This window comes from Lotus japonicus, chromosome 5 (genome assembly GCF_012489685.1).
Source record: "Lotus japonicus ecotype B-129 chromosome 5, LjGifu_v1.2".
Lineage (NCBI taxonomy): Eukaryota > Viridiplantae > Streptophyta > Magnoliopsida > Fabales > Fabaceae > Lotus > Lotus japonicus.
This window is the reverse complement of record NC_080045.1, coordinates 54,997,923-55,024,333: the sequence shown is the minus strand read 5'-3', so window position 1 is coordinate 55,024,333 and position 26,411 is coordinate 54,997,923. Positions and strand designations below refer to the sequence as shown.

Genomic DNA, 26,411 nt, shown 5'->3' with positions numbered 1-26,411 from the left:
ACATGATATTCACTTGGTTATGAAACTTTTAGATTATCCGAGACCATATTGAGTCTTGTGACTATTTGGGCTAACAAGTTGCAATTTAAATAATAGGTAAAACTGCATTATGACCATAAACTATCTTATAAGAAGTAAACAAATGATCACAAACCATCTTATAAAGAGTAATCTCAGATGCTTCTTTGGATGAGTGTCTATGTGCCTGTAAACTTTGACTAAGTGTTTAAATTCCTAATAAAGAGTATTTAGCTGCAGACTACATTTAGCTGCCAAGACGGTGATAGCATGAAATAAAAAATAAGAATAGATTAGCCGCCATGGCCGTTAAGCCAAATTTAAAAGTTTTCTAGCTATTTTGCAGCTAAAGAGCAATAAGTTACCTTACTACTAGTTGCTACACTGATACTTGATACACATACATCAATATCTTCATGGTATAAGAATAATTTGTCATATCCAGCACTGTAAAACACATCAGTTAACCATTACCCCCAAAGAAATAGAATCTTCATGGTGCGCTCAGCTATGATAAAATAGGCGGGTACACTTATTAGCCACTTCTTCAGTCACTTTCGGAGTCCATCTCATCATGCCTTAAAGCATTATGAGCAACTGTAACACCACTCATAATATTTGCCAATTCATGGATTGAACATGAAGTTCCCTGCCTCATCTTATCAGCAAGTATTTCAATGCGATCCAAAAGGCCAAAACGCAAGAGGCGATTCCGCAGCATTTCAACCGTAGTAACATAAGGTGGTATTCCTTCATCAATCATCATCTCAAAGTACTTACATGCCTCCTCTACCTTTCCCTTCTTTTTACAAAAACCATGAATCATGACAGAATATGTTGAGACAGATGGATAAATATTTTTATGCCCCATGTCCTCCCAAACTTCAGTTGCCTTATCAAACCTTCCTATCCTAATCAGCAATTTGAGCACCATGTTATATGTATGATGATCAGGAAAACAATTATCCTTTTCCATTCTAGACATTAACCTTAGAGCCCTATTGACCTCACAATGATCACAATGGTAAGTTTGTATTGCATTATAACTCCAAGTGTCTGGTTTTACTCCTCTTGAAATCATTTCATCCAACAATTCATAAGCTTCTTCCACTTTTTCATTCTTACAAAGCCGCTTTATAACACAATTGTATGTAAACACATTTGGCAAAAGTCTACATCTTCTCATTTTATCAAGAACCCTGAAAGCTGAATGTATATCATTTGCATCACAATACGCGTGAATGAATATTGAGTAAGTAAAAGCATCTGGTTCAACTCCTTTTGACAGCATATCATGAAAAATATTTGTAGCTTCATCCACACGACCTCCTTTGCAGAGGGCGTCTAAAATTCTATTATATGCAAGCAAATCCACAGGACATCCTTGCTCAAGCATTGATTGAAACAGCTCATGTGCCTTCCCTGAATCACCAATCTCACCCCATCCACTTATCAAAATGCTGTAAGTCTTAGCAGTTAACATGAAACGACTCTTAGCTTGATCAAAAAAATTCTGAGCCTGTTTGACATGCTTCCTTTTACATAAAAAGTACAAAAGCTTCTCAAAATCATGAATAGTTGGGTTAATTCCAAATTCATCCATTCTAATGAAAGACCGGATTGCGCCATCCGGTAAATTAGCCCGGCTATATGCCTTGAAAATGAGCCAGAAGATATCATTCTTGATTTCACAACAAGAAGACTCTCTCATTTCTACAAGAAAATCCCAGAGTATAGCAAATTGTTTACAACTTCCTAAGATTTCTACCAAAATGCTGAAGCTCTCAGCACTATGCTGGAAACCTGGAATTGATTTAGCCCAAAGAAAGAATCTGTGGGCTGAGAAGCCAAGCTTATTGCACCTTTTCAAAACCTGTTCAACTAAATCGGTGGACATTTGTGCTGAAAATGGATTGAGAGAGAGTTCTAGATCATGGTGAGGGAACCGGTGATCACTGACTACACGAGATATCTCATTCACAAGGTCCGGTAATAACAGGCCGGACACTTGTGGGGCTGGGAAAGAGTGAAAGGGATAGCAGTAGTGCTTGTGTTGGACAAGAGGGCAACAGGAAGAGGTTAATACTTTATATTTAGAGAAGAGTGACTGCATAGCCATTTTGGTTTTGGACATTGTGACAGTAAGATATCAATTCAAGCACAGGGAATCAGCACTTGGTTAAATCACCTTCAGTCCAACATTTTCCAATTGTATTCTTCCCTGTGTAGACATCAAAGTAAAAGACATTTTATTTTATTGCAACTATGGAAGACACATTTATCATAGAACAAGTCAGTTTCAACCTATATTCAACATCTAAAACATAAATTCCAGAGACATATGGCACTTAGCAGCTAAGGATGGCTTGTAATATCAATTAATTGAAGAATATCAATATGAATAAGATCCTACAAAAAGTAGCACAATAGGGTAAAGAACATAACCCAGCCTCAACGTAAATAAAACCATGAATTGCTAATCAACTACCACAGGCCTATTATACAAGCCCAGACAAGTAAAAGGCTAAAAGCTATACTTTTAATTTGGTTCTAGCTCTGATTTAGGAAAAATTATTATTTTTTGGTTAAGAAAAATTTAGGATGAGGGGATGGTGCCTCAATTCAGTCCAAGGCAAAAAAAGCTGTCGGGCTGAAATAAGACTTACAAAATACTTATATTTACCTGACCCGGGCCCAAGGGGAGTAGTGGGGTTTGAACTTGCAGGCCAGCGGCAGGTATTAGACTCTGTCATCCTCCACTAAACCAACCCTTGAGATTATGTATAGGAAAAATTATTGTCAAATACTTTGGATTTTGGGCTTAAAATGTCAAATAATTGGGGGATTCCAATCAAATTCATATAGATGAAAGTCATGAAACCGAATTTCTACTGAACCATAGAATTAGTTTGGAAATTGAAATCTAATTTTTAAACTCTTTTTTTTGAAGCAGTGAACAATGCAACTACGATAAAACTGGGGGAGAACAGAAGAAAAGGTTGTGGGTAAGGATTTTCTTACCTGAAGCTTCAGCTCATGGAGGAGGTGAAAGAGATTTGAGTGAGCGTGTTTAGTTCTCGAGAGAGAAAACGAGAGGGCCACTGTTAAAGAGTGAAGCCAAGCAGTAATGTTATCTAACATGGATCTAGTGAAAAATTGTCCATCGATGGGTCAAGCAAGAAGAACTAAATTTAAGCCCTTAAGGGTAAATTGCAAGGAAAATTACTTCTGTAAGTAAAGTGTTGTCTTCCATTACAAGCATCGGGTGCATATGGTAAATCACTAGAATGATATAGATGTTAGTTTAATGGATTAAGATCCTCTCTCAATTATAAACTCCTTGAATTTTCCTTAATTAATATTAGAATTAGAATTAGGAATGTCTAACTCAATATAAAAGCTAGCTCAAGTATTGAGGAAAATCTACGTTATGCTCTAATATCATATTAGAATTAGAGAGATGTAACTCAGTCCAAAAGCTAGTTCAAGAATTGAGGGTTGTTCTATCCTATATAAACACATGTTTGGTCATATGTCTAGTCAATGTGATCTGATACTTCTAGCAATTGCAATTTTGTGTTTATCTCTTTATGTACATGTATTAAATATGTGAATTTTTTCTTTGAATATTTATGAAGAGAGAAATATACATAATATTTCATATCAGTAAAATAAGGGGTTGTTTAAACAACAATGTTATATACACACCTCTTTTTTTATACATTTCATTTCCACCTATTTTTATTTATATCTCTCTTTTTATCATCTATTACATCTTTTACTTTCTCTCTCTTACTTTTTATTTTCTTCTTATCTCTCTCCTCCTCCACCTCTTTCCACCTCAAAATTTTCACCTCATTTTGAGGTGTGAATTAATAATTATTCATATTCGTTGTTTAAATAACCTATGTGGGTTACTAATAAGATTTTTTATAAATAAACTAGTAAATAAAATTAAAAATTATAACTCTCTTATCTTCAATGTAATTAAATAATTAATTATTTAACTCAAACTTTCGCATGGGTCATTGAGACAACCCTTAATCTTTGTGATTATCTAGTTTTAAAATTAAGAATAAGTTTCTTTGTGATAAAAACTTATATATTTTTAGTCCCTATAAAATATGAGTGATTGGATTGGGTCCTTTTAAAAGTAATTTATAGTTTTTAGTTTCAACATTAATGAAATAGGCGGATTTGTCTTGTGGTGCATTTTGAGGCGGTTTAAACCGCCACTAATAATAAAATTCTGCCACAAAATGAACAACAAGAACTAACTTCATATGTTTTATTAATATTAGGGACTAAAATCAATAAACAAAATTAAAAAGACCAATTCTAATTCACTCCTAATTTATAGAGATTAAAGACATAATTTCAGTTTTACAAGGACCATATGTGATTCTTTCCAATTTTACAGGGATCATATCTGACTCCTTACTATAATAAAGGGACCATAACCACTGTGTCAATTTTACAAATGGACTAATAAAATTAGGAAAGCATATAAGTAAAACTCAAATGCATTACTTCCAAGAGTACAATTCAATGTATTCGGTACACCAGATTATCAATCAAAACACATACATGCATCATGCATCATGCATGAGATCAATAGAAGATATGCCTAATATGTTACACCTCATTCGTCACTCCACTACATTTCAAAGAGTGATGGAACTAAATTCCACAGTTGCAACCCAAGTTATTCGTGGAAAAAAAAAAAAGAACAACCCAAGCTATTCCTAACAAACAACACAACATTTTCCACTTCACTCTTTAACTTGCTGGGAAGGGTAGCTCACTTGATGACCTAAGGGAAATGAAGGAATTTGCAGGGTGAAGAGTGGCGAATGAACTAATTTACTAATTGTTAGAAAAACAACACGATTACAAATCAAGAGCAGAGAGAAACACATAAAAGTTTTATTCACGCAGTTCGGCCAAATTGCCTACGTCTGCGGTTAGAGAGCAGATATAGTTTTGTTTATTGATTTGTTCTTAATACAATAAGGGTTTTAGTGTTACAAGCAATATAGGAATACTAATGATTCAGATTACAATAATACCCCTGAACCGCCGAGGGCACCTAACCCATTGCCCCTATGAGCCATACTCAACACTACCAATTAACAACTAAAATTTGCCTATAAAAAAAACTCTTGAACTTGGCAATCTTCTTGTCCTTCAGATCTTCTATCTTTTCTCCAATCTTGTCTCTATCATCCACTTTTGAAGATTGCTCCGTTACACTTCCTCATCCCAGCAAAAAAATAAGTGGTCCTCCCCTTTTCATAATAACACGCAACAAAGACAAAGATGAGTATGTAAATAATCTCAAACACTATACATACTACCAGAGCATAAATGAATTTTTGAAATTTGCAAACTAACTTTTTAGTTGGGAAACCTCCAAAAACGCTTCCCTTGATTCCTCACATTCTTCAATGTGAACAATATCATATCATCTCCATGCCTACATATCAACTCTAAAGGCTCCTTCGACTTTGATTGCCTCATCGTCCTCGCTTGCCCAGCTAGAAAGATGTTCTCCTCCTCCCTTAGACACGTCTAGGGTTCCAAGCTAATTAAACAACTCCATCTCTTCTCCATGACCAAATGTGATATTATAAGGAATAAAAATGCATGTCACACCATTACAATGACTAGGATTAATGAACTTACATGTGGGGCCAATGAGCAAGCAAAAATTAGGCCATGTAAGCACAATCGGTTTTCCTTAGACCATATGCAATGGTGAGTTGAGAGAGATGTTGAGAGTTGTTAAGGGTTTGTAGTGGTTGTTGAGGGTTTGTTGAGGATGAGGTGGAGGAGTGAGATGTTAAGAGAGTTCAACAAAGTTAAGAGGGGTACTCAGTGCCACGTGGCAGCTTCTGAATGGTGGACGCCAGGCGCGTGGGAGACACGCGCAGACAGGGCGCGTGAGGTGCTGTCGGCAGGAGAGAGAATCTGAGTGGAGATTGGGTTAGGACGCGTGGCGACTTCTGATTCGTCCGCCGGATTTTTTGTTTTTAAAAATTTTAAACTGAATTATCTTGTTGAAAAAAAAATTGAAAACTTTTTTTAGCCAAAATTCATAACTTTTTTTCCTCTATAAATAGAGACTTGGTTCATTTGATTTGGACACAGAAAAAAAAAACTAAGTTTTTCACCATCTTATTATCTCTCTCACCATCTTATTATCTTTCTATTAGCCTTTGTTTTGAAATGGATCCCAACAATAAATTATTGTCTATATTTAAAAAAAATTAATTGTTAAGTGTTTATTGTTTTAATTTAAAACAATAAACAATAATTGTAATTTTATGTAAATAATAAAAACAAAAATTTAAAATTAAATAAAAATATGAAATAAAAAAGTGGTGGGGTAGGGTGTTGAATGAAAAACCATTGGAGTGGGTAGAAGTTGAGAGAGTGTTGAATTGGAGAGAGAAGATGATGTGGAGTGTTAGGAAGAGAAAAAGTGGTGTTGAGAGTGTGTAATTTAAACAAACCATTGTACATGGTCTTACGTCAATCTTTTTTAGGAAGGATTCAAAACATTGCACAAATTTTAGAGGGACCAATTCAAATTTACCCCATATTACACGGACAAAAAATAGAACCCTAAAAAATTGATAAAAGTAAAGGATAACACTTAAAAGCCTCAGTAGTTGAGTACGTCATTATCTTAAACAAGATAATCAGCCAATGTCAGCTATATCAAAGTCATCACTGGCCTCAAATGTTTATCATAGGATTTGGGATTTGGGGAGATATCAAAATATTTATGAATGTATTTTTAGAAATAGTATTCTCACTCAAGTTACAAGTGTATGATGAACTAATTCAGATTTACCCCATATTACATGAACAAAAAAGAGAACCCTAAAAATTTGATAAAAGCAAAGGATAACACTTAAAAGCCTCAGTAATTGAGCCTCATTATCTTAAACAAGATAATCAGCCAATGTCGGCAATATCAAAGTCATCACTAGTCTCAAATGCTTATCATAGAATTTAGGATTTGGGAAGATATCAAAATATTTACAAATGTATTTTTATGAAAAGTATTCATACTCAAGTTACAAGTGTATGACGAATCTAATTTTAGTCGTTTTTAACATGTTTAATGAGAACTTAAACTCTTTCATCTTATCTTCATTGTGATTGGAAGATGAATTATTTAACCCAAACTTTATCATGGGTCATTTAGACAACCCGTATTAAATATGTAAACTCTTTAAATATTTATGAAGGGAGATAAATACATGAATTGTTTTTTTACCATCTATCTGAAATCACTCACATCCATTTCATAAATTGTTTGTTACCATTAGTAGGAGTGTAGGACTCCTAGCAATGCACTCTTTTAAAATAGTTTATTTTTAATAGTCAACATATTACTATCACTTCTTAAAAAATATGAATATTTTAAAAACTAAATCATATTCAGTGGGTTGAAAAATGTGTTTAAAAAAAAGTGTCGTTACTTACTACCACTGCATCTACACCAATGATTGAGATTTGAGAAGCTAAGGTTGACGGTTCAAATCAACCAGTGGACTTCCTCTCCTGTTAAAACTTGAAATTGAAGAGGGGGAGTGTTGAAATGTTCCTATATATTCTCCTCCTGAAAACTCTTTTCTCAAGCAAATAATAATACGGTTAATAACAAAAATACAAGGAGAAGAAACATATATATGATAATAAATTTGGAAGAACCATGCTTTCCAGTTGAGTCACCGTACGTGATCTCTTTGGTTGAGAATATGAAAAAGATAAAATTAAAAGCAAACAATAGAGACTTTGCAGATGAATGAATGATTGGAGTAAGGCAGCGCACACCTCTGAACTTATAAGAAGGAAGTAATACGATATTTGACCAAAAGCAGTCATTTTTCTTGATAGACAAGCAAAAACAATAACTCATCAGTTGAGGTCGGCTGCTTTTACTTTTCAAAGCACCAATAAAATTTAAGCATGTCTTCCCTCCCACGGAATGATTTCCCAGCCACAGAAAACAACATTAATGTTGTCTGCGAGCGGAGACGGATGTATGTTGTGCATCCATGGGGTCAAATGCCCCCACTATATTTTCAAAAAATGCACTAGTAATACTATAGATTTATGATAATAAGGGATATATTACCCTCACTAAAATACAAATGCCCCCACATACTTGTACATTTTTATAAGTGCCCCCACCCACGTTCCTCACTTGAATTGCCATGTTTTTTACTTGGTAAATTAATTAGTCACCATGAATAACTTTGTGGACTAAGACTTTAGTCTCATTATTCATAACTGATCTATAATTATTATATATAATTCAATCAAATATCTGTATATAAAATTTCATTCCCATGCTTATTTATTGTTTAAAAATGTGAATAGTTTTATTCTGCTATACTCACATTTCATTACTATTTGTTACTTCTTTCGTTCCAAAACTATTGTAATTTTAATTTTTTGTTTTATTCCAAAATCATTGTTGTTTTATATATCCAATGCATTTTACCACAATTCTTTTTCACTCATGTCATCATTTAATATTGTATCTCTCAACTACCACTTATTATCACTAATTAATTGACCAATGATTTTCATTCTCTCTCTTTCATATAACTCATATTTAATAAGGGTATTTCAATTAAATTATAACATCAATTAATGAACTCTTAAACTTTGTTTATAACCTTAAACTACAATAGGTTTTTGAACGGAGGGAGTACTTCATTTATTTCTTCTTTTTTCTCCCTGTCTATATTAATGATTTTATTCTTTCATTCATTTCTCTCCGTTCTACCATTTTTATTTTAAAAAAAAGAGCTTTGTTCAAAATCTATATTATTCTTGTCATGTAGCGTTCAGACTACAAACAAAGAAAGTAGTACCGACATGAATCTTCAAAAGACTCATGTGTGTATTGCATTCTCTAGTCGTATTTACAAATTTTTATGTTTTGACAAAAAAAAATTGCCTCCACAACATTAAATCTCTGGATCAGTCCCTATCTGTGAGTTTGTAATCTCTTCCCGAAATCAATAAGGAGTGAGAATTTTGAAGAAATTGATTTGGTAAAATTAATTATGATAAAAGAGAGTTGGAAATGACGTAATTTAAGTTTGGATACGTTTATGAAACAAAAAAAATTCATGGGGTAATGTTATGACCAGTTGTTAAATCATACACTTGACTTGATTATGTTAAATGTTGAAGCTCTCCTCTCTAACTTCTAGCAAAATTGATTTGAGACTGAAATCAGTTTTCTTTAAAATGATTCATACAAAATTCATAGTGAGAGAAACATGTTGACTATCTTGTAATTGGTTTAATTATTAAGTCTACCAACGCATTCCTATGTAGTATAACGTTTCTCTAGTAGAATTAACCTCTTAAGCGGGTGTGGGGACCGATTAGATTTTGATCTTCTCACTCAGTAGACGGGTCGACCAATCTAAAGGGTTTCAGCACCATGATTATCTTGGAAGGATCGAATTATGTTGATTGAACAATCTCTAAAGCTTGAGTTCAATACAAGCAACAATGAATAGAGCATAGTATGTGGCGCTCATAGTTGGGCATGCATTGGCTTTGGCTTTGGAGTTTGGACATGGGCCTGAACGTGAGGAGCAATTCACAACTCGTCATCAATAAAGTAAAGTTAGGATATCAAGTTAAGGATACCGAACTCGCAAAGTACGTAAGGAAAGTGCAACAATGGGTTAAAGGTCATATTAGTCCCTGTATTTGTAAAAGTGTTTGATTTTGGTCCCTCAGTCAAAAAACCACCAGTAATTGTATTATAAACCGCCAGTAATTGTAAAAAAACCGTCACTAAACGTCATTTTTTTGCTAAAGAACCAAAATCAAACACTTTTACAAACATAGGGATTAATATGACCTTTAACCCTGCAACAATTGATAAAGCATTCATGACGATAGATATTGATTGATGAAAGTCTGCTTAATTGAAGTTGGTGATGATTTTATATGTGATGTACATATTGGTTTAACACGTTAGATTGGTTTAATACGTATGATTGGTTTCACACACTAATGTCATTGTTAGAACCTGTAATGCAAAAAATTCAAACCAAATTAGGACTAGTTTTACAACAACTACTTTTATAACAGCTACTTCGACAAAAGATTAGCAATGTTTCAATAAGGATTAGTTTTACAATGGCTACTTTTACAACAACTACTTTTACAACAACAAATTAGAATAATGGTATTATAATATTGACTAGTACACAAATTAGAATTATAACATTATAATATTGAGCTAGTACAAAATGACAAACTAGAATAATAACATTACAATATAGAGCTAGTACAAAATGACAAATTATGGAGCTAGTTTCCTAGTTGACGCTTAATTTAGTCACACATAATTTGCTTTTGGTTTCTCAGTCATCTCAGATGTGTCATTTACAAGGAGTTCATGAAACATGGTAACATTTTCATTCTTATTTGACAAAAGAAGTTTTTTTATCATTTCATTTTTTAGTCACACCAGCTTCCCAATTTGAAAGGTCCATGTAGTTAGAAGATGCATTAGATGTTTTTGCTTTGGCCTTTCTTTTTGTTGCCTTCTGCCTAGTTAAGTGGGTTGATGGTTGTGCATGCTCATATTTTAAACAATCGATTAGCGTGCTCGGGCTAGAAGATGATGTGTACACACCATCAATAGAATGCTTATGTCTCCTTGAATGGTTGAACATTAATTCTCCCTTCCACTTTGATTCATCTCTCCACAACTGCCATGCATGCTCACATTTGAAATCACCATTGATATATTTAGTATACAATGCACACGCCTCATCCATGATATTCTTCTCCGAGTAACCACTTTTATGATAATTGTTAGCTTCCTTGTAGCAGCCAACAAATGCTTGAACCGATCTATTCAATCGATGATATCGAGATTTCAGTGATTGCGATTTCCTCGAAGACAAACCTATCTTGCGATACTCGTTATACTGCTCTTCCATTATAACGCAAAATTTTCTGACTTTTGGTCATTTTGCACCACAAATCCTTTGAAATGTTGAGTCAGGTCTAAAGAATAAGTGTATCTTCTTCAACACTCCATATGTTAGTGTTTTCTTAAGATATATCTCCCTATTTCTTCGTGGGTCATATTTTCTATGACTCCTAAGTAGAAAATCTGGCTCATCAGACGCAAATGTATGCTCATATTATGTTTCAAGTACTTCCTACTTACATTCACCAATTTGAGGCCTACACGAGTTGGGTGGTGGTGATGAATACATAAAATGATATGGATTGTGAGAAATGTCACCGGCCTAAAGTGGTTGGTTTTGAAAATAGTATGACAGTGGTGGTGGAAATACCGAATATTGTGGATTTGGAGGATTGTCACCATTAGGTGGTGGTTTGTTTTACAAAACACTCATGTAAGCTTATAAAAACAGATTCATTGAAAACAAAAAAGAAAACTAGATAAGTAGTTGAATGTTATGAGAAGAAGAAAATTGTGTGTAAACAATGATGTGTTTTAAACTTTGAGTTGTTGTGTAAGTTACAACTCTCTTGTTTGATCTCGGTCTCAAAGAACAAAAAAATAATTTGCAAGGGTAAAATTGATCCAACAAATCTTTTTTGGTCTAAATGGTCAAAAAAAAAATGATCCAACATCTAATTTGTCTCAAACTGATCAACAAACACTTCCTCTTTCTCACAACCAACCCTATACCACACACTCCTCACAAGTGATCTCAGCATGTCCGCCCTTTCACGACCACACCCTCTCCCTCTCCATACCACTCAGCATTTCTCTCCCTCTCATCCCTTTCACGACCACATGCTCTCCCTCTCCTTACCACTCAACTTCTTTCTCTCTTTCCTCCTTTTCACGACCAAACCTCCCCTTTCAAACAGATCAACAAATCACTTCCTCTTTCTCACAACAAACCCTATACCACACGCTCTACCTCTCCTCACAAGTGATCTCAGCATGTCCGCCCTTTCACGACCACACCCTCTCCCTCTCCATACCACTCAGCATTTCTCTCCCTCTCATCCCTTTCACGACCACATGCTCTCCCTCTCCTTACCACTCAACTTCTTTCTCTCTTTCCTCCTTTTCACGACCAAACCTCCCCTTGCAAACAGATCAACAAATCACTTCCTCTTTCTCACAACAAACCCTATACCACACGCTCTACCTCTCCTCACAAGTGATCTCAGCATGTTCGCCCTTTTATGACATCACCTTCTCCCTCTCCATACCACTCAACCTCTTTCTCCCTCTCATCCCTTTCATGACCACATGATCTCCCTCCTCTCCTTACCACTCAACTTCTTTCTCCCTCTCCTCCTTTTCACGACCAAACCTCCCCTTCCATGACTTCTCCTTGTCCTCCCTTTCACATGTTTTCTTTCCCTTTCAAACAAATCAAAAATGCAAAGTGAACCAGATCGAACTGAATCAAGTCGCAACCACAAAATAGGAGTTCTAACTACCAAATCAGAGTTCTAGATCAAGTACCAACCATGCATGTTTGATAGGCATAACTTTGGATACAAAGATGTGAGAAAAGTTGAGAGGAGCGAAGGAGAGCTCCCTCATTTGCTTGTGAAGGGAAAGGAGATTAAGAAACTAATCATGTGAAACTCATGACTTTATGCTTCCTTCATATTTTAAGAATTTGATTGAAGACAAGTGATACTTAAAACTTTCTTTATTAGACACCCATCACATGCATCAAATATTCTAATTTTTAATATTTTTACTTTTAAAATAAAATAATATTTTATATCAAAATATTTTTGATGTAAAATGACATTTTTATTCAAAAAATAAAAACATTAAAAATTAGGTTAGATGATGGGCGATGCGTGTGAGAAGTGTCAAGTTAAAGTTATAAAACGTCATTTATTTCACCAAAAATCTTCACATATTGAGAAGATGACATAAAATCATGAATCTCATGTAATTAATTATCTCAATCTCCTCTCCCTTAATATCCAAACAAAATAAGGATTTCCCTGTCCCTCAAACAGGACACTGTAAAAGAGGGGAAGTGAATGTTAGCATGTTATGGTGTTTGACCTAAACAATTTTAGAACAAACTTACCACTTCTCTAACTAATGTAAATGTGTAGACAACAATTGCAAAACCCGAAAACGGCATAGCAATAAATACACACCTTCCAAAACATAAAAACACATTAGGTTCCTTTAGGATTCTCTTAAAAATATTTCAAAGTTCTCTACCAAAATCTTATATAAATCATCCGACTACTTGAGCAATATCTAACCTAGTAGAGATCTTACGTCTTAGATAAAGAAAGCTTCAAATACTAATAACTAATGCATAAGCTTCAAAAAACTTTATTGGGTTAATAGAATTAGCATGACTAGGTGTGAACAGAGAAAAGAACTAGTAAAAGGGGGAAAGAGATCACTCAGTGGTGGCAATAGTTTATGGTTCGATTCAGCCAGCGAACTTCCTCAATTTGATATTTCAGAAGAGGGAGCTTTTCTATCCTCATCGTGAAAAACTCTTCCCCAAAAAATGCAGAAAATAATAATAATAATTTAAAGGAAATTGGAGAAGAAAACAGGGAAAATGGAAGAGATCGCTCAGTTCAGCGGGGTTGTCGACACGCAAAGTAACATCCGAAAATGGATGAAACCGTGCATTCCGGTCTGTTGAGCTTGAATTTTATGTGGTCATCACTGCGATCTCTTTCAGAAAATAAAATAGTATGAAAATAAAATGTAAACACAGAAAGACTTAGAGCGAAAACGAGAAAGCTGCGCTTGAATGATCCTCCACAGTGGTTCTGTGAAATTGCGCACATCCTGTGAATTTATAGCAAACATTTTTAGGGTTTTAGAGGAAGAGTGTGGCTTGTGAATGTTATAGCCTATAGGGTCATTTGGGCCACAAAATTGTCATAGCCCATACCTTATTTTTCTTATTATGATGCAATTATATATGATTATTTAAATAAGACGAGAAATACTTAATTGGGTGCAAACTCAACACATCATCATTGAGCACAACCAATCAAAACAGTCAACCTTATTTAAATTTTTTTCAAAATAAAATCAATGCTCGTAAATTGGATAATTATATATTCACATCTCACTTTTGAGGTTTGTAGAGGTGGAAGGAGAGAGAGATAGGAAGAAAGGAGAGAGAAAGTAAAAATGTGATATGTGATATGTGATTTGATTGATAAAGAAGAGAGAAATAAATAGAATGTATGTGGAAAAGAAGTGGAGAGGTGTGTATATATCATAACTCTCGTAAATTGCTTCGATAGAGATGGTCGTTGATAAAAATGGTAGAGAGACCAGTTTATAAGAGCAGGGGGACTTTTTGTTAGAGCCAACAAGGAGGAAGAAGGGAATGAAGTAAAATAGAGGAAGGTGGGACTTTGGAACTGCATGAAGACATGGGGGAGAAGACGGCGTAAGGAGAAAAACTGCCTAAAACTTTTCTTGCTATTTTTTTTTTCAAATTTGACAAGTGGTTTTCATTTCATGTTTTTTTAATGAGATGTAATTTTCTGATTGGATGTGCCCAAATATGAGCTGTTGGGTCTGTTCCCAAGGAAGAATATCTCTAAAGAAGACTTAAATAATTTGAGTTTAATTTATGCACGTTCAGTGTTGAATAATTTTACACTCACGTCTGGTCATTATTTGTCATGACAGAAAATTAATTTAGTTTTTTTCAAAATAATGAGATAACAATGATCAAACTAGTTCATCAATCATTGTGATCATTACACTTCAACATTGGTATTAATTTAAATTGAATTTTAGATAAATAAAAAGTATTGAAAATTTGTGACTGAATATTCTATCACAAAATTTATGACTAAGACTTCCATGGCTAATGTTATAAAATGTCTTCGTAACTAAGTGGTGATGGAATACATATGTAACCAGTGTTTTAAAACTCGGCTCGGATCGGCCGGTCGAACCGGTCCGACCGAGACTCAGTTACATGACCGGTTCGAGTTTGTTATCGGATCGGACTTGCAATCAAACCGGTGAAAATCGTTTGACTCGGCCGGGTTGTTGTGAAAATCGGTGTCTCGGTTCAATGGTTTAACCGGATTGTATTTTTTGGAGCGGATCTCCCTCTTCAACAAAGAGAAAGTCGTCGTTGAGAAGATGAAATGATAAGATTCTATTATGAAACTTCTTCACTAGTTCCTGTGTCTTCTCCACCGCAACCACACACCTTGCTCTAACCCTGTCTCAGATCAGATATGTTGTTGCAAGTTGCAGTAGTTCAATGAAATAAAAGAAAAATAGATCTGTTAGTAGAGGAGGTGTGCGGCTGCTGCTTAGATGATGGAAGATGAGTGAAAAATGAGGGTAAAGGAAAATATATATATTAGGGTTAGTATAAGTGGGTCCAATTTCTATCATGGCCCATTTGTGGGATTTCATTAAAATATATATATATATATATATATATATATATATATATATATATATCTCCTGCATTGTATTGGCTTACGTCGCTTCTTTTCACATGGCTTTTTTGATTTGGCTTCAAATGTCTTTTTGTTCATAATAAATCAAAATTTAAAACACAAGGTTATGCTTTTTTTTCTACACAAGGTTGTTTTTTAGATAGTAGTTGTTAAAAAACCTGATATTTTGGGATGTATTTTTGATATAATATGAATATATGTTTTTTGGAGTATAAATTAATTAATTAATGTTAATTAGTATTATAAATTTTAAAAATTTTAATATGCATCGAGTCAAGCAATCCGACCAGTGACTCACTGGTTCGACCAATAACTCGTTAACTCAGTACCTCGACCGAGTCGATGACCGAGCCGAGTTTTAAAACACTGTAGGTAACTGATATGAGAAAATCATGACCACCCATTTGTGACGGAACGTGTCATCACCATTTATTAACATCTCATTTGCTAACTAGAGACGAAAATTTCCTCTTTCGCCTATGAATCGTTTGTAACAGAATTATCTTTTCAAGACCGATGCAAATTCATCATTAACTTGTTATCAACCATAAATTATGTCACAAGATTAGCAACATGACTTTCTGTCATAAACTCCGTCACTAACAAGTTTTGTGGCGTAATTTTAACACTTTGTGACGACATTTGTCCGTCGTTGATTTCAGTTTTTTTTCATGTGCCTTGAATTTGAGGTCTGTAATGTGATTTATTTTGTTCAAGAAACTGCACTCGTTGCATTTACTCTAAATTTATCAAATCATGTTTGTATCTTCAGTGAATAAACACTTCAATTTGATGTTTCTAAATTGAATAGGAGATTCTGATTAATATTTATCAGTAACAGTATAAAAATATAATTGATTCTCATCATTCAAATAAAAAAAATCTAGGAACTATTTATAATCAGAATAACTTGAGCAAATTGGTATTGAGTCATGTGACCAAATTTCCATCATATTTGCTTATTCTTCTTTTAATTAGTTTGAAGTTAGTCAAGGAATTCTTGGGAAGTTGCTTTGATTTCTATGACTTCTCTCTATATCAGGCTCGGGAATTGGAAGGAGAAGCTTACTCAACATCCAACCATTTTCTAAATAAGAGTTTATGAATCTTCATGTCACTACCATTTACATGGGAGAAGATATTACTTACATAGTCGAAAGAAAGAAGTTTGTGAAAGTGAGAGAGAAAAATGCTCGAGGTAATATACAAATAATTATTTTGAATATGAACAAAGGAAATAAGATCAAATGTGGAAAATTCATTTTTTTAGTAATATAGAAAAATTATTGCATATATTTTACTACACGTTCAACAATCTTATAATTAAAGCTTCACCACCAGTATTCCTTCTCCCATATGTCGTTGAACTCATCGTAAAAATAGACTCCATCTCCTCTAACACTCCGCAAGCATTTCGCTGCACACTTTTTATAGTCTCTTCGGGCCTCATAAATTTTAAAACTCTTTTCCTTAGTGATCCCATCAGAAACCCATCTAAAGTTGCACCAATACATGGTTGTGAGAAAAATATTTACTTTGAATGACCATTCTTTGCCTTGCCAATAGGAAAGCACTTGTTGGCCAAGGTCATCCTGCTTTGAATGACAATGCATTAAGAGATTAACACCATGACGCAAATCATTTTCAACACGCACGGTAATTTTATGCCATGGCCAACGATTACCTCCACTTTCTTGACCCTGCACAGGTACTATGAAGACATTTGTTGTACTAATCACCAACACAGAAAGTACTAAAACAAACACCTTCAACATGATTTTGAGACACTAAGAAACTCACTCTCCTATTTTCAATATCCTTACAAAAAGTTGCAATATATATAGTAAAATAGGTTGAGTTTGACATTAAAAACAATATTAGTGAGTTATTATAAATATTTAATATTATTAATTATATTAACTATTAGTTTACAATTAAAAATATCAATTATAAAGTTTTTAATGTACATAACAATATAAACAAATTATATTTATTACAGTTTATAGAGTTACTTATATCAATAGTTTTTTTTGGTCCAACTTATATCAATAGTCAATTGTAAGGCATAATATATATACTTTATTTGTTCTTATTTATAAGTCACTTTGTATAACTTTCTAGGATTTAAAAAAAACCATTAGCAATAAATTTATAAAATATTTTATTAACTTTTCAAGCCTATCCTTATTTTAAAACTTGTAAATTTAAATAATTTCTACCACTACTTTAACTATTTGTTTAAATTTCTATAAATTTCTCTTTTGAATAATTTTTTCAAAATCTTACTGACTCTTTCATAGTAAGTATGAGGATAATTTTAGATAAAATATTAAATTCTTCATTAATATTATAAATTGACTTATAAATAAGAACTAACGGAGTATATAGAAAATTGGCTTGAATTTGATATTAATAAAAATTAGCGATTCATGGATTAAAGACAGTGAAGCTAGCAGTGCAAGCAGTCATGAGTTTGGACCTTCCTCGTGTTATTGTTGAGACCGATTCCTTGGGTGTCGTCGACTTGCTGAATGCAACTGATCTCCCTTCCCATCGTTATGTAGAACATGCTCGAGCTATCCTTGACCTGCAGCGTGAGCATGGTTCCCTCATGTTTCAACATGTTCCAAGAGAGGGCAACTGCCTTGCGGATTATTTAGCCAAAGTCGGTTTAAACCTTCAGTTTGGTGAGCACTGGTTTACCTCCCCGTTTGGCGAATGCCATTCCATTCTTTCTAGGGATATGCCTGTTGATCCTGGTGATCCCATCTAGTGTTTTCTGCTAGGGGTTTCTAGTCTCCTTCCTTGTAACAAAAAAAAAAAAGGCACTTAATATTATTAATTATAAAAAATTTAATGCATATAAAAAATTACTAACTATATTGATTATACTTTAGATTTGTAGTTATATTAATTATTAATTTTTTTATACATCGAAAAACATTAATTATTATTTGTAAGGCTTATAATATATACTATACATATAGAAAAAAATCACTTGAATTTGACATTAATAACAATATTAATGAGTTTTTTAAGAAAAAATAAATTCAAAAGGAGAAATATATATAAATAATTAAATACTCCATGCTCCGTTAGTGTAAACATTTTTACACAGACATCCAATGATGGGTTGCCGAATTAGAAAAAAAAAAGTTTTTAATTTAATTATAATAAAAAGGAACATAAATGCTTTTGAATACATGACACTCAATTATTGGATGTCTGTGTAAAACATTTTTAACCGACAGTGCACAACCATTAAACTCATAAATATATTATATTATTAGTCATATTAAAAATTAATTTTAAAATTTTTAATATGTATAAAAATAGTAATTTTATTTTATTCCATGTGTAAAAAACAATATTTTTTTGTTTATTTTTCAAGGCTTCCCCACAACCGACAACCATAAACTAATCCCTTTGAAACTCGGCTATCACATTAAGTGAATATACTTCTCCAAGATCAAAGAAAAAAAAGCATGCATTGAAGAAGAATGTAACTAAACCATATTTTGCCTTCTTCTTGCTGTCCTTCTTCTTCATTATAGTCAAATGAACCCAAAATCAGAAACCAACCATCTTACCACCTTCTTCTCCAATCTTCTACCTCTCCTTAGCAACCTCAAAAACCAATAAACAACAACCCAATCTCATCAGAACCCAACAATCCAACCAAAACCACCATTTCAGGACCTATACACTCAAACCCACCAACACCTTCCTCCTCCATCGAGCCATGCTCCAGCCATTAGCCACACAACGAATCTGGTATGAGAGCACTTTGAATTGGCCGATAAAGAAGCACTTTTTCAGGGAATTTCATGTTTACCTCTTTGAAGAAAGATCAGAAGCGAAGTAGAGAGTCAATGATGATTAGAAATAATTTCTAAATTCATGATGAAGTAAATTAAAAATGCACGCTGTTCTTTCTTTTGTTAAATAAAATTGTTAACTAATTATCGTAACAGGTTGTGTCATCCATTAGGCTTTATGCTTGCTAGCTTAGTTTGAGAGAAACTAGAATCTTCATATTTGTTCCTTGTAAAACAAAACAAAAAAAAAACAAAAAAGTATAAAAGTGATTAAAAAATATTGTTATTTCTCCTGTTTGTCTATTTCCCTAAATCAGGGCAGATCTGCTTCGAAGCTTGAAGAATCGAAGATTGGAGTGAGAGAGCAATGGTGCGATTTTGGGTTTGCATAATGAGAAAGTATGAGGGAGTGTTGGTGCGAGCGAGGAAAAGCTAGACATAAGTGTGGGTTTTTGGAAGAAAAATCGATGGAAGTTTTGAAGGAGAAAATGTTGTATGTGTGGGTCTGAATGAAGATGAAGTTCATGGATGTGGCGTTTGGATGAAGATGAAGGGAATGAAACGGTGTGAATTATATGAATTTATGTTTATTACATTTTGATTAATAAGCATGATATAAATAAATCTTTATTCAAGATATAACCAATTGATTGTGTAACTTAATAAGTAATGCATATCCCGCGTGTAACATGTGTTGAATGACAATTTAAGATTTCACATGCTGCTTTACAATTAGAAATTGTTAAGATACTACTAGGACAGAAAAAAACGATGGAAATGAGATAGTCAACTAATCTAGCTGCGAGATTGATGGAGCACTAAACTTCCATTCCTTTTGAGGTTTGAAGTATGAAACACATTGCTTGCTCTCCACAAACTCTATTTAACAAGCGTAGAAGCAACCCAACTCTCGCATCGCTAAAACTAGTAATTCCCACAGGAAAATACCAAAAAAAGAAAAAAGAAAAACTAATCACATCATTCATTGCTAGAGCGTGCACTTGCTTGTAGGAAAAATCATCATGATCATTCTTTAGGAAAAAGATCATCCCTAATGCAATATACCTATACCTATTACTATTAAATCCAGTGCGTCACGCAAGGAAATTAACTGTATGTTGATTCCATGCCATCAGAAAATTGCTGCAAATTAAACCACATACTCTCATCATTCCACAAATTCTCTAACGAGTCACCACCACCCTTCCCCTGTTCTAACATCTGGTCATTGAAACATGGCCTTAAATCCACCGAGACATCACGACCCAACAGTTCAGGGTCTGAATTTGAACCAACATGGAGCTCCAGTGACGATGAGTCTGAGTATGCTCCACTTGAACCGGAGGAGAGGGAGTTGCTCTGTTTTACACACTCTGTTCTGTTTGTCTGAACTCGCTCCAGCAAGCGTGGCATCCACACGTGACGCAAGGTGTCTCTGAATTGTTTGCTGTTGACATCGCACTTTAGCTGCTTTGCTTGCTTTATCACCCTCGTTCTCCAATAGTTCTTGATTTCGTTGTCTGTTCTTCCTGGTAGATGCTGAGCAATCTTTGACCACCTGTTACCCCACTGAGAATGGAGTTCAAGGATCAATATCTGCTCTTGGAGTGTGATGTTTCCACGCCGAACATCAGGGCGCAAGTAGTTTAGCCACCTCAATCTGCAACTTTTCCCATTTCTCCTCAAACCTGTATTAATATAATTCATGTTTCAGTTTTAGATTTCTAAATTATAATCGAAACCCCTTAACCTTGCAGTCCAGGGACACCTCACTATTGTAGCGGTTTTGATTCCGCAAATAAAGTGAGGTGTCTCGAAGCGTACTGCAATATTAAGAGGTTTCTGTATCTTTTTCAATTATATATAATTGAAGACAAAATGAAAGTGCAGTAACTTGCCTGCAGCACGTGCCAGCGAATTCCAGTGACCTTCACCGTGGGTGGTAATGTAATTGATGAGAATGGTGTCCTCATCTAACGTCCATGGACCTTTTCTGATGCTTGTTGAATCGTTTTCTTTGTGCTCTGTTACAGACACTCCTTTCTTAACCTTAGGATCTACACTTCTCATGCTACTCTGTTTTGCCTATGTATATTGAGGTGGTGACGAGTGTGAAAGTGCGTGTGTAATTTTGGGAGAGGAAGAACGAATGGTATGGTCTATATATGGATAGGACAGTACGGCTATGAAATGAAGAAGCGTGTGGGATTTGGTCTCTGTTAAGGAATTGATGGTTTTCACTTATTGGGGGCATGTGGAATTTATATATAATACTAATAGAGTTGGATAAGAATAACCACACTCCCTGTTCTGCACTCCACGGAATGATAAAGATGGTCAGTGACTAAAAGTACACAGAGAATGCACCAGATTCCATATACTTCAATTATAGTGGTATTGAAGATTTTTCATTGGTTGGCATGTAAAAATAGGGAAAATTCAGCAGTCGGTGGTGGTTGATTAGCTGATTTCAATTCTCATGACAATTGATTATAGTTAGCTGATGGATAGACTAATAATCAATTGTTAATCAACAAATCAATTGTCAGTCAGTCGTTAGTTAATGGATTGACTATCGGTCAATCGCTAGCCGATTTGAACATTGAAATGTCGAAGGTTATAAGTATAAGTTTGTTACTTAAGTAAATTCTTATATAAAACACGTGCTAAAACAGATAATGCAATTTTTTTTGTTGATAACAACAAATCCCTACTTTTTTTAAGGAGAGGGTGTAAGACCTAGGATTTTATAATTAATTAATTTCCAGCTCACGCATAAGATTCTGTGTAAGCGTGAGTGAAACTTGACTTGTGTTTGACCTTTTGACTAGTGTTATGGAGATTAAAGTTCACAGTATGTTTAAGGATGACACTATAGTCATTTTGATTGATAGCACGAGCCATATTCGCACCCGACTAAGGTCGAGAGTGTCTGAAAAATGTTATATCCGCTCCTAGAGCACTGTTTAAGAGAATTTTAGAATTAAAGAGAGAATAAGAACCTCTGAGTATTTTTCCCATGACCAGCTTTCCGATACGAAACCCTGGACTGTACGCTTGTTAGGTTTCGCTTTCCGGAAGTCCGTCGAAGCCAGACTTTAACTTCTCGGGGACTTTAACTAAGACCCTGAATGAAGAGTTTTTCTATTCGGAGCTTCTAACGAATTTTCCATCCGCGCAGCCTCATTTCTTTCGACGTTTGTGATCTTTTTCCTGAAGGAAGTTTCTTCATCCGACATCGACTGCAAAAAGTAGTTTTTCGGCATAAATCGACCCACACCGTCTTCGAGACGTTTTCCTCAATTAAATGAACCTTGATTTGAGTTTCGACATTCTGTCGCCGAATACTCAATTTTTATCAGCAGATGAAAGTACCAAAACGATCGGAACCGCGAAATCTCGATTTTTCGGATTTTCCCTTCACCTATAAAAAGGGAAAATGAGAAATTTCTCATTTTCTCTCATTTTCTCCCAAGAGTGGCCGAAGCTTAGAGAGAGAGAGAGAGTGGAGTAGAGCTTTTTCATCCTTTGCCCGATCGTCCTGATTTCGGAAGCTACGCGCAGGCACAGGGGTAGGATGCTTAATCTTACTTTTATTTATGCTTTCTGTCGGCTTATTCTATCTCTTTCTGTGCTCAAAGTTTTGAGTTTTTTGTAAAAATGTCTGATTACCTCGATTTTTCTTTCCAACTATCTTCTACAACAACCCAACATGCTATAATCACTGTCGGATCGTTCAGATTTTCACCGAGTCGCCGTAGATCTAAAAAACTGACTAAAAACCCATTTTTCTTCACATGTGCTTACTTTCTTATCAAAAAGTCGCAACCAAGCTTAGTGTCATTGAGATTAAGTGCTATAAACGTCATTGTGAACAACCCCATCAATTTTGTTTTTCATAATTTCAACTTTGAGTTTTTGGGTCATTAATTCTTGACAAAAATACCCCTAAGTCGTATTTTCAGTCGTTAAATTTTTCTGAGAGTTTCTCTGGCCTAGATATCACCTACGAATACCTAGGAATTAAATTAGATCGAAGAAAAAGTTCGGGAAACCCGATTTTTGGTAGTGGCCGAAACTTTTTGGAGCTGTACCGTGTCCAAAAATAATTTTTTGGTTTGTATGGCCTGAGCATTTGTAGCTCGAGTTTTGTAGCTCGAGTCATGCGCATTTTAGCGAAAACATGTCTTATTGTCCATTCGTGCCTAAATGTCGAACCATAAAGCTTCGAAAGCTTCTTTTTGGGTTTTGTTAGTGTTATTAGTTGTATTGTTTCTTGGCGACTCAGCAATGATACTTTGTTTAAGGTTTGGAACGAGTTAAGCTGAGGAAAGAGGCTTTGAAGCAAGCAGTGAGGTTTCACGACGGAGGAGGACGCTTCAGGGAACTTGTTGAGTTCGGGGACTTGCTTTTGGATCGATTGTTATGTTAAGCTTGGATGGATAAATAAAAGGTAAGGGTAACTCAGTTTTAGCGTGTCTTTGAGTCTTGCCTGCTTTTATCGCACTGCCTGCGTTTGAGATGAAGATGTTTATATTGATTGACATTGGATTATGACTGTTGTACTGAACTGGGAAAAATGTTTTTTGGAGGCTTCGGCCGAGTGAACTTATTGAGACGTGTGTCTCCGTTTTCTGAGAGGCTTCGACCGTTTACGGGTTTCTGTCATTACTGCTTTCTAGTGGATATGACATGATTATTGTTGATACTTGACTTGGTTATTGGATTTAGGAGTTGTTGATTGATTTTGGCATATAGGGCTGAAACTTATGTGGCAGTGTAGTGGTTTTCTTTCCACATGACTGTCCCGTCTTTCATGGACGTTATTAAGTGGCATTCAGGGGAGTCTGTTATCCGTCTGTCCCGTCTTTCATGGGCGCTATTTGGTGATAGTTCAGGGGAGTCCGTTCCTCGCTCTGTCCCGTCTTGCGAGACATTATTGATGGATCCATTTTGGTTGCAGCATATAGTTGCATTATAGGGCAATAATATTTGCTTCTGATGTTTTGGTTGATAACTGATTTGATGTTATATTTTTAAGGTTGTTGATATCTGATTTGATGTTACATTGTTGAAGTTGTTGATAACTGATTTGATGTTATATTTTTAAGGTTGTTGATATCTGATTTGATGTTACATTGTTGATGTTGTTGATATCTGATTTGATGTTATATTTTTAAGGTTGTTGATATCTGATTTGAGGTTATTGTCATTTGATTTGATTCTATATTGTTGAGGTTGTTTATATCTGGTTTAATTCTATGTTGCTGCTTCTATTGATATCTGTCTTGGATTATATTGTTAACTTATCTATTTGTGGTTATTTGTTGTGAAGTCGTTGATATATGTTTTAAATCCCTATTGTCGATTTCGTTGATAGGTAATTTGATTTCATAGTGTTGGATGAGTTGTCATCTAACTTGAATTAAGTTGCTAGTTTATTTCTCATGTTATGCAATTAAATTTGAATATCATGCCTTTCTCTTTTATACGTGGTAGTTGTATGGAGTTAACCCTTTCTGTTTGCTATGTGTTGTTTGGGCGCTTAACGCTATTAAGCGATGGAGAACTTTTGATGAAGCTTAACCTTTGTGCGAGTGGAGATGATGACTTGAAGAACCGTGGAAGACTCGAAGAATAGAGTCGGGTGTAGGGCTAGAGCCTTGGGTTAGAGAGCTTACCGTTACTGGTTTAAGCTCGCATAATGATTTTAGGAATTTATATTTGAGGTTTCGGGTAGGTTCCGATACGTTGCTTTCCTGCGTTTCCCCGATGTGGAAATCGCAGGGAGTATGTCGAATTTTGTGGTGTCTTTGCATAATGGATTCTTGGTTGAATCTGATTCTTGTTAGGTTCTGTAGGTTGTGTGTTGTCGTTTTACCCTCGGGTACTTGCCTTGTTCAAGGCTCGATGTAATTTGATTTGCAGTTGGGAGTATGCATGACATGTTTTGGAAATAATTTGAAAAGAAAAAAAATAATACTCGTGTTTAAGAATCCCTTTGGAAAAACATTGCATATTTACTTTATCAGATTGTTACCGTAACCCTTGAAAATCTAGGCGTTACAGAGGGCACTTTACATAGATATTAAGAGTTCTACTATAATTGATTGATCTTTAAGTGATATTTTCGTTCAATGCTTGAAATTTGAAAAAGAGGTCAGAATGAATACAATTGCCATAAATATAAGAGTTACATGTCAAATGGAGCTAATCGAACTTGGGAAGGGAAATCCTTTAGCAAATATGACGATTTTCAAAGAATGTGATAGATGTCATGATCTTAAGTGTTTATATGTGTGCTTAGTGCTTAAAGAACGTGAGAGACTTCATAGAAGAAAATAGATGTAAAATAATTGTTTTGGGACTCATTTATGGACACAACTCAATAACCAATCAAAATGTACATATTTCTCGCATTTACCTTCTTTACCTTTCCGTATTTTATTTTCTTATAGTCTTTCAACTCTTTACATTTATGTCATTTATTGCAACCATTTACATTTATGGCGTTTATTTCAACTTTTTGCAATTTAGTTTTTAAGTCTTTATCTGTTTTAGTTGTTTCCTTGGTTTCATAGAGTTATCATGTTTACACAACTTATAAATAGCGACCGCTAAAAGCTTTTTTTAAAGTGTATTAGAAATCAACATTGAAAAATAAAGTCAATTTCTCAAATACTCGCTTGATTAAATAATTATTATAGGTTTTTTAGCTACCCACATAACTACTGGTCTAAAATCTACTAGTAAACAACCAACATTTTTTATCGTAGTATTTTAATTGTTTTTGAAGATTATTATATTACAATTGTTACAACAAGTGTTTGAGTAAATTTAATACTATCATATACTTTTAAGATCCCTTTAGGATTAAGATGGAACTCGACTTTATGTTTCGAGTTTGACTGGTTGACTCTTATAGTCTTGCTTATCCCTCTATGACACGCTCAATGAAAGATTAATGCAACTTGTGTGACACACCTAGAATCTTGAAAACATTTTTCAGTTTCACACACTTGCTTGGATTCGGTCTTAATGCACTTGAAATACGAGGTTATAGGCTTATAGCCATTAGTA

General features: G+C 34.5%; 3 protein-coding genes and 2 non-coding genes across 6 annotated transcripts; all 5 read right to left on the bottom strand.

Annotated features, from left to right (window-relative positions):
• Positions 1-189: 189 nt before the first annotated feature.
• On the bottom strand, positions 190-3,185 carry LOC130716681 (pentatricopeptide repeat-containing protein At1g52640, mitochondrial-like). Of its 2 annotated transcripts, XM_057566684.1 has the most exons (3): positions 3,040-3,185; positions 2,702-2,788; positions 190-2,239 (listed from the first exon to the last, which is right to left on the bottom strand). In XM_057566684.1, the coding sequence occupies exon 3, from the start codon at positions 2,150-2,152 to the stop codon at positions 566-568; it is 1,587 nt and encodes a 528-aa protein (XP_057422667.1). In that variant the 5' UTR covers positions 2,153-2,239; positions 2,702-2,788; positions 3,040-3,185; the 3' UTR covers positions 190-565. The 2 variants fall into 2 exon arrangements, with proteins under 2 accessions (XP_057422667.1, XP_057422666.1); XM_057566683.1 differs by lacking the exon at positions 2,702-2,788.
• A 7,338-nt stretch (positions 3,186-10,523) lies between these two features.
• LOC130719807 (glutathione S-transferase T3-like) lies at positions 10,524-11,018 on the bottom strand. The gene has a single exon (XM_057570414.1). It carries the CDS (start codon positions 11,016-11,018, stop codon positions 10,524-10,526), a length of 495 nt encoding a protein of 164 aa, XP_057426397.1.
• A 2,436-nt stretch (positions 11,019-13,454) lies between these two features.
• On the bottom strand, positions 13,455-13,555 carry LOC130721721 (small nucleolar RNA R30/Z108). The gene has a single exon (XR_009013641.1). It is a non-coding gene; the product is annotated as a small nucleolar RNA R30/Z108 (small nucleolar RNA).
• A 75-nt stretch (positions 13,556-13,630) lies between these two features.
• Positions 13,631-13,740, bottom strand: LOC130721684 (small nucleolar RNA Z107/R87). The gene has a single exon (XR_009013603.1). It is a non-coding gene; the product is annotated as a small nucleolar RNA Z107/R87 (small nucleolar RNA).
• Positions 13,741-20,023: 6,283 nt separating this feature from the next.
• On the bottom strand, positions 20,024-21,552 carry LOC130721322 (transcription factor MYB108-like). Its single transcript, XM_057572093.1, has 2 exons — positions 21,230-21,552; positions 20,024-21,019 (listed from the first exon to the last, which is right to left on the bottom strand). Exons 1-2 carry the CDS (start codon positions 21,399-21,401, stop codon positions 20,439-20,441), a joined length of 753 nt encoding a protein of 250 aa, XP_057428076.1. The 5' UTR covers positions 21,402-21,552; the 3' UTR covers positions 20,024-20,438.
• Between the last annotated feature and the right edge of the window lie 4,859 nt (positions 21,553-26,411).

Coding starts and splice junctions, on each gene's coding strand:
- LOC130716681 (XM_057566684.1), bottom strand. CDS start 2,152: ATGTCCAAAACCAAAATGGCTATGCAGTCACTCTTCTCTAAATATAAA.
- LOC130719807 (XM_057570414.1), bottom strand. CDS start 11,018: ATGGAAGAGCAGTATAACGAGTATCGCAAGATAGGTTTGTCTTCGAGG.
- LOC130721322 (XM_057572093.1), bottom strand. CDS start 21,401: ATGAGAAGTGTAGATCCTAAGGTTAAGAAAGGAGTGTCTGTAACAGAG. Junction 21,020..21,229: donor TTCGCTGGCACGTGCTGCAG/GCAAGTTACTGC, acceptor ATATTAATACAG/GTTTGAGGAGAAATGGGAAA.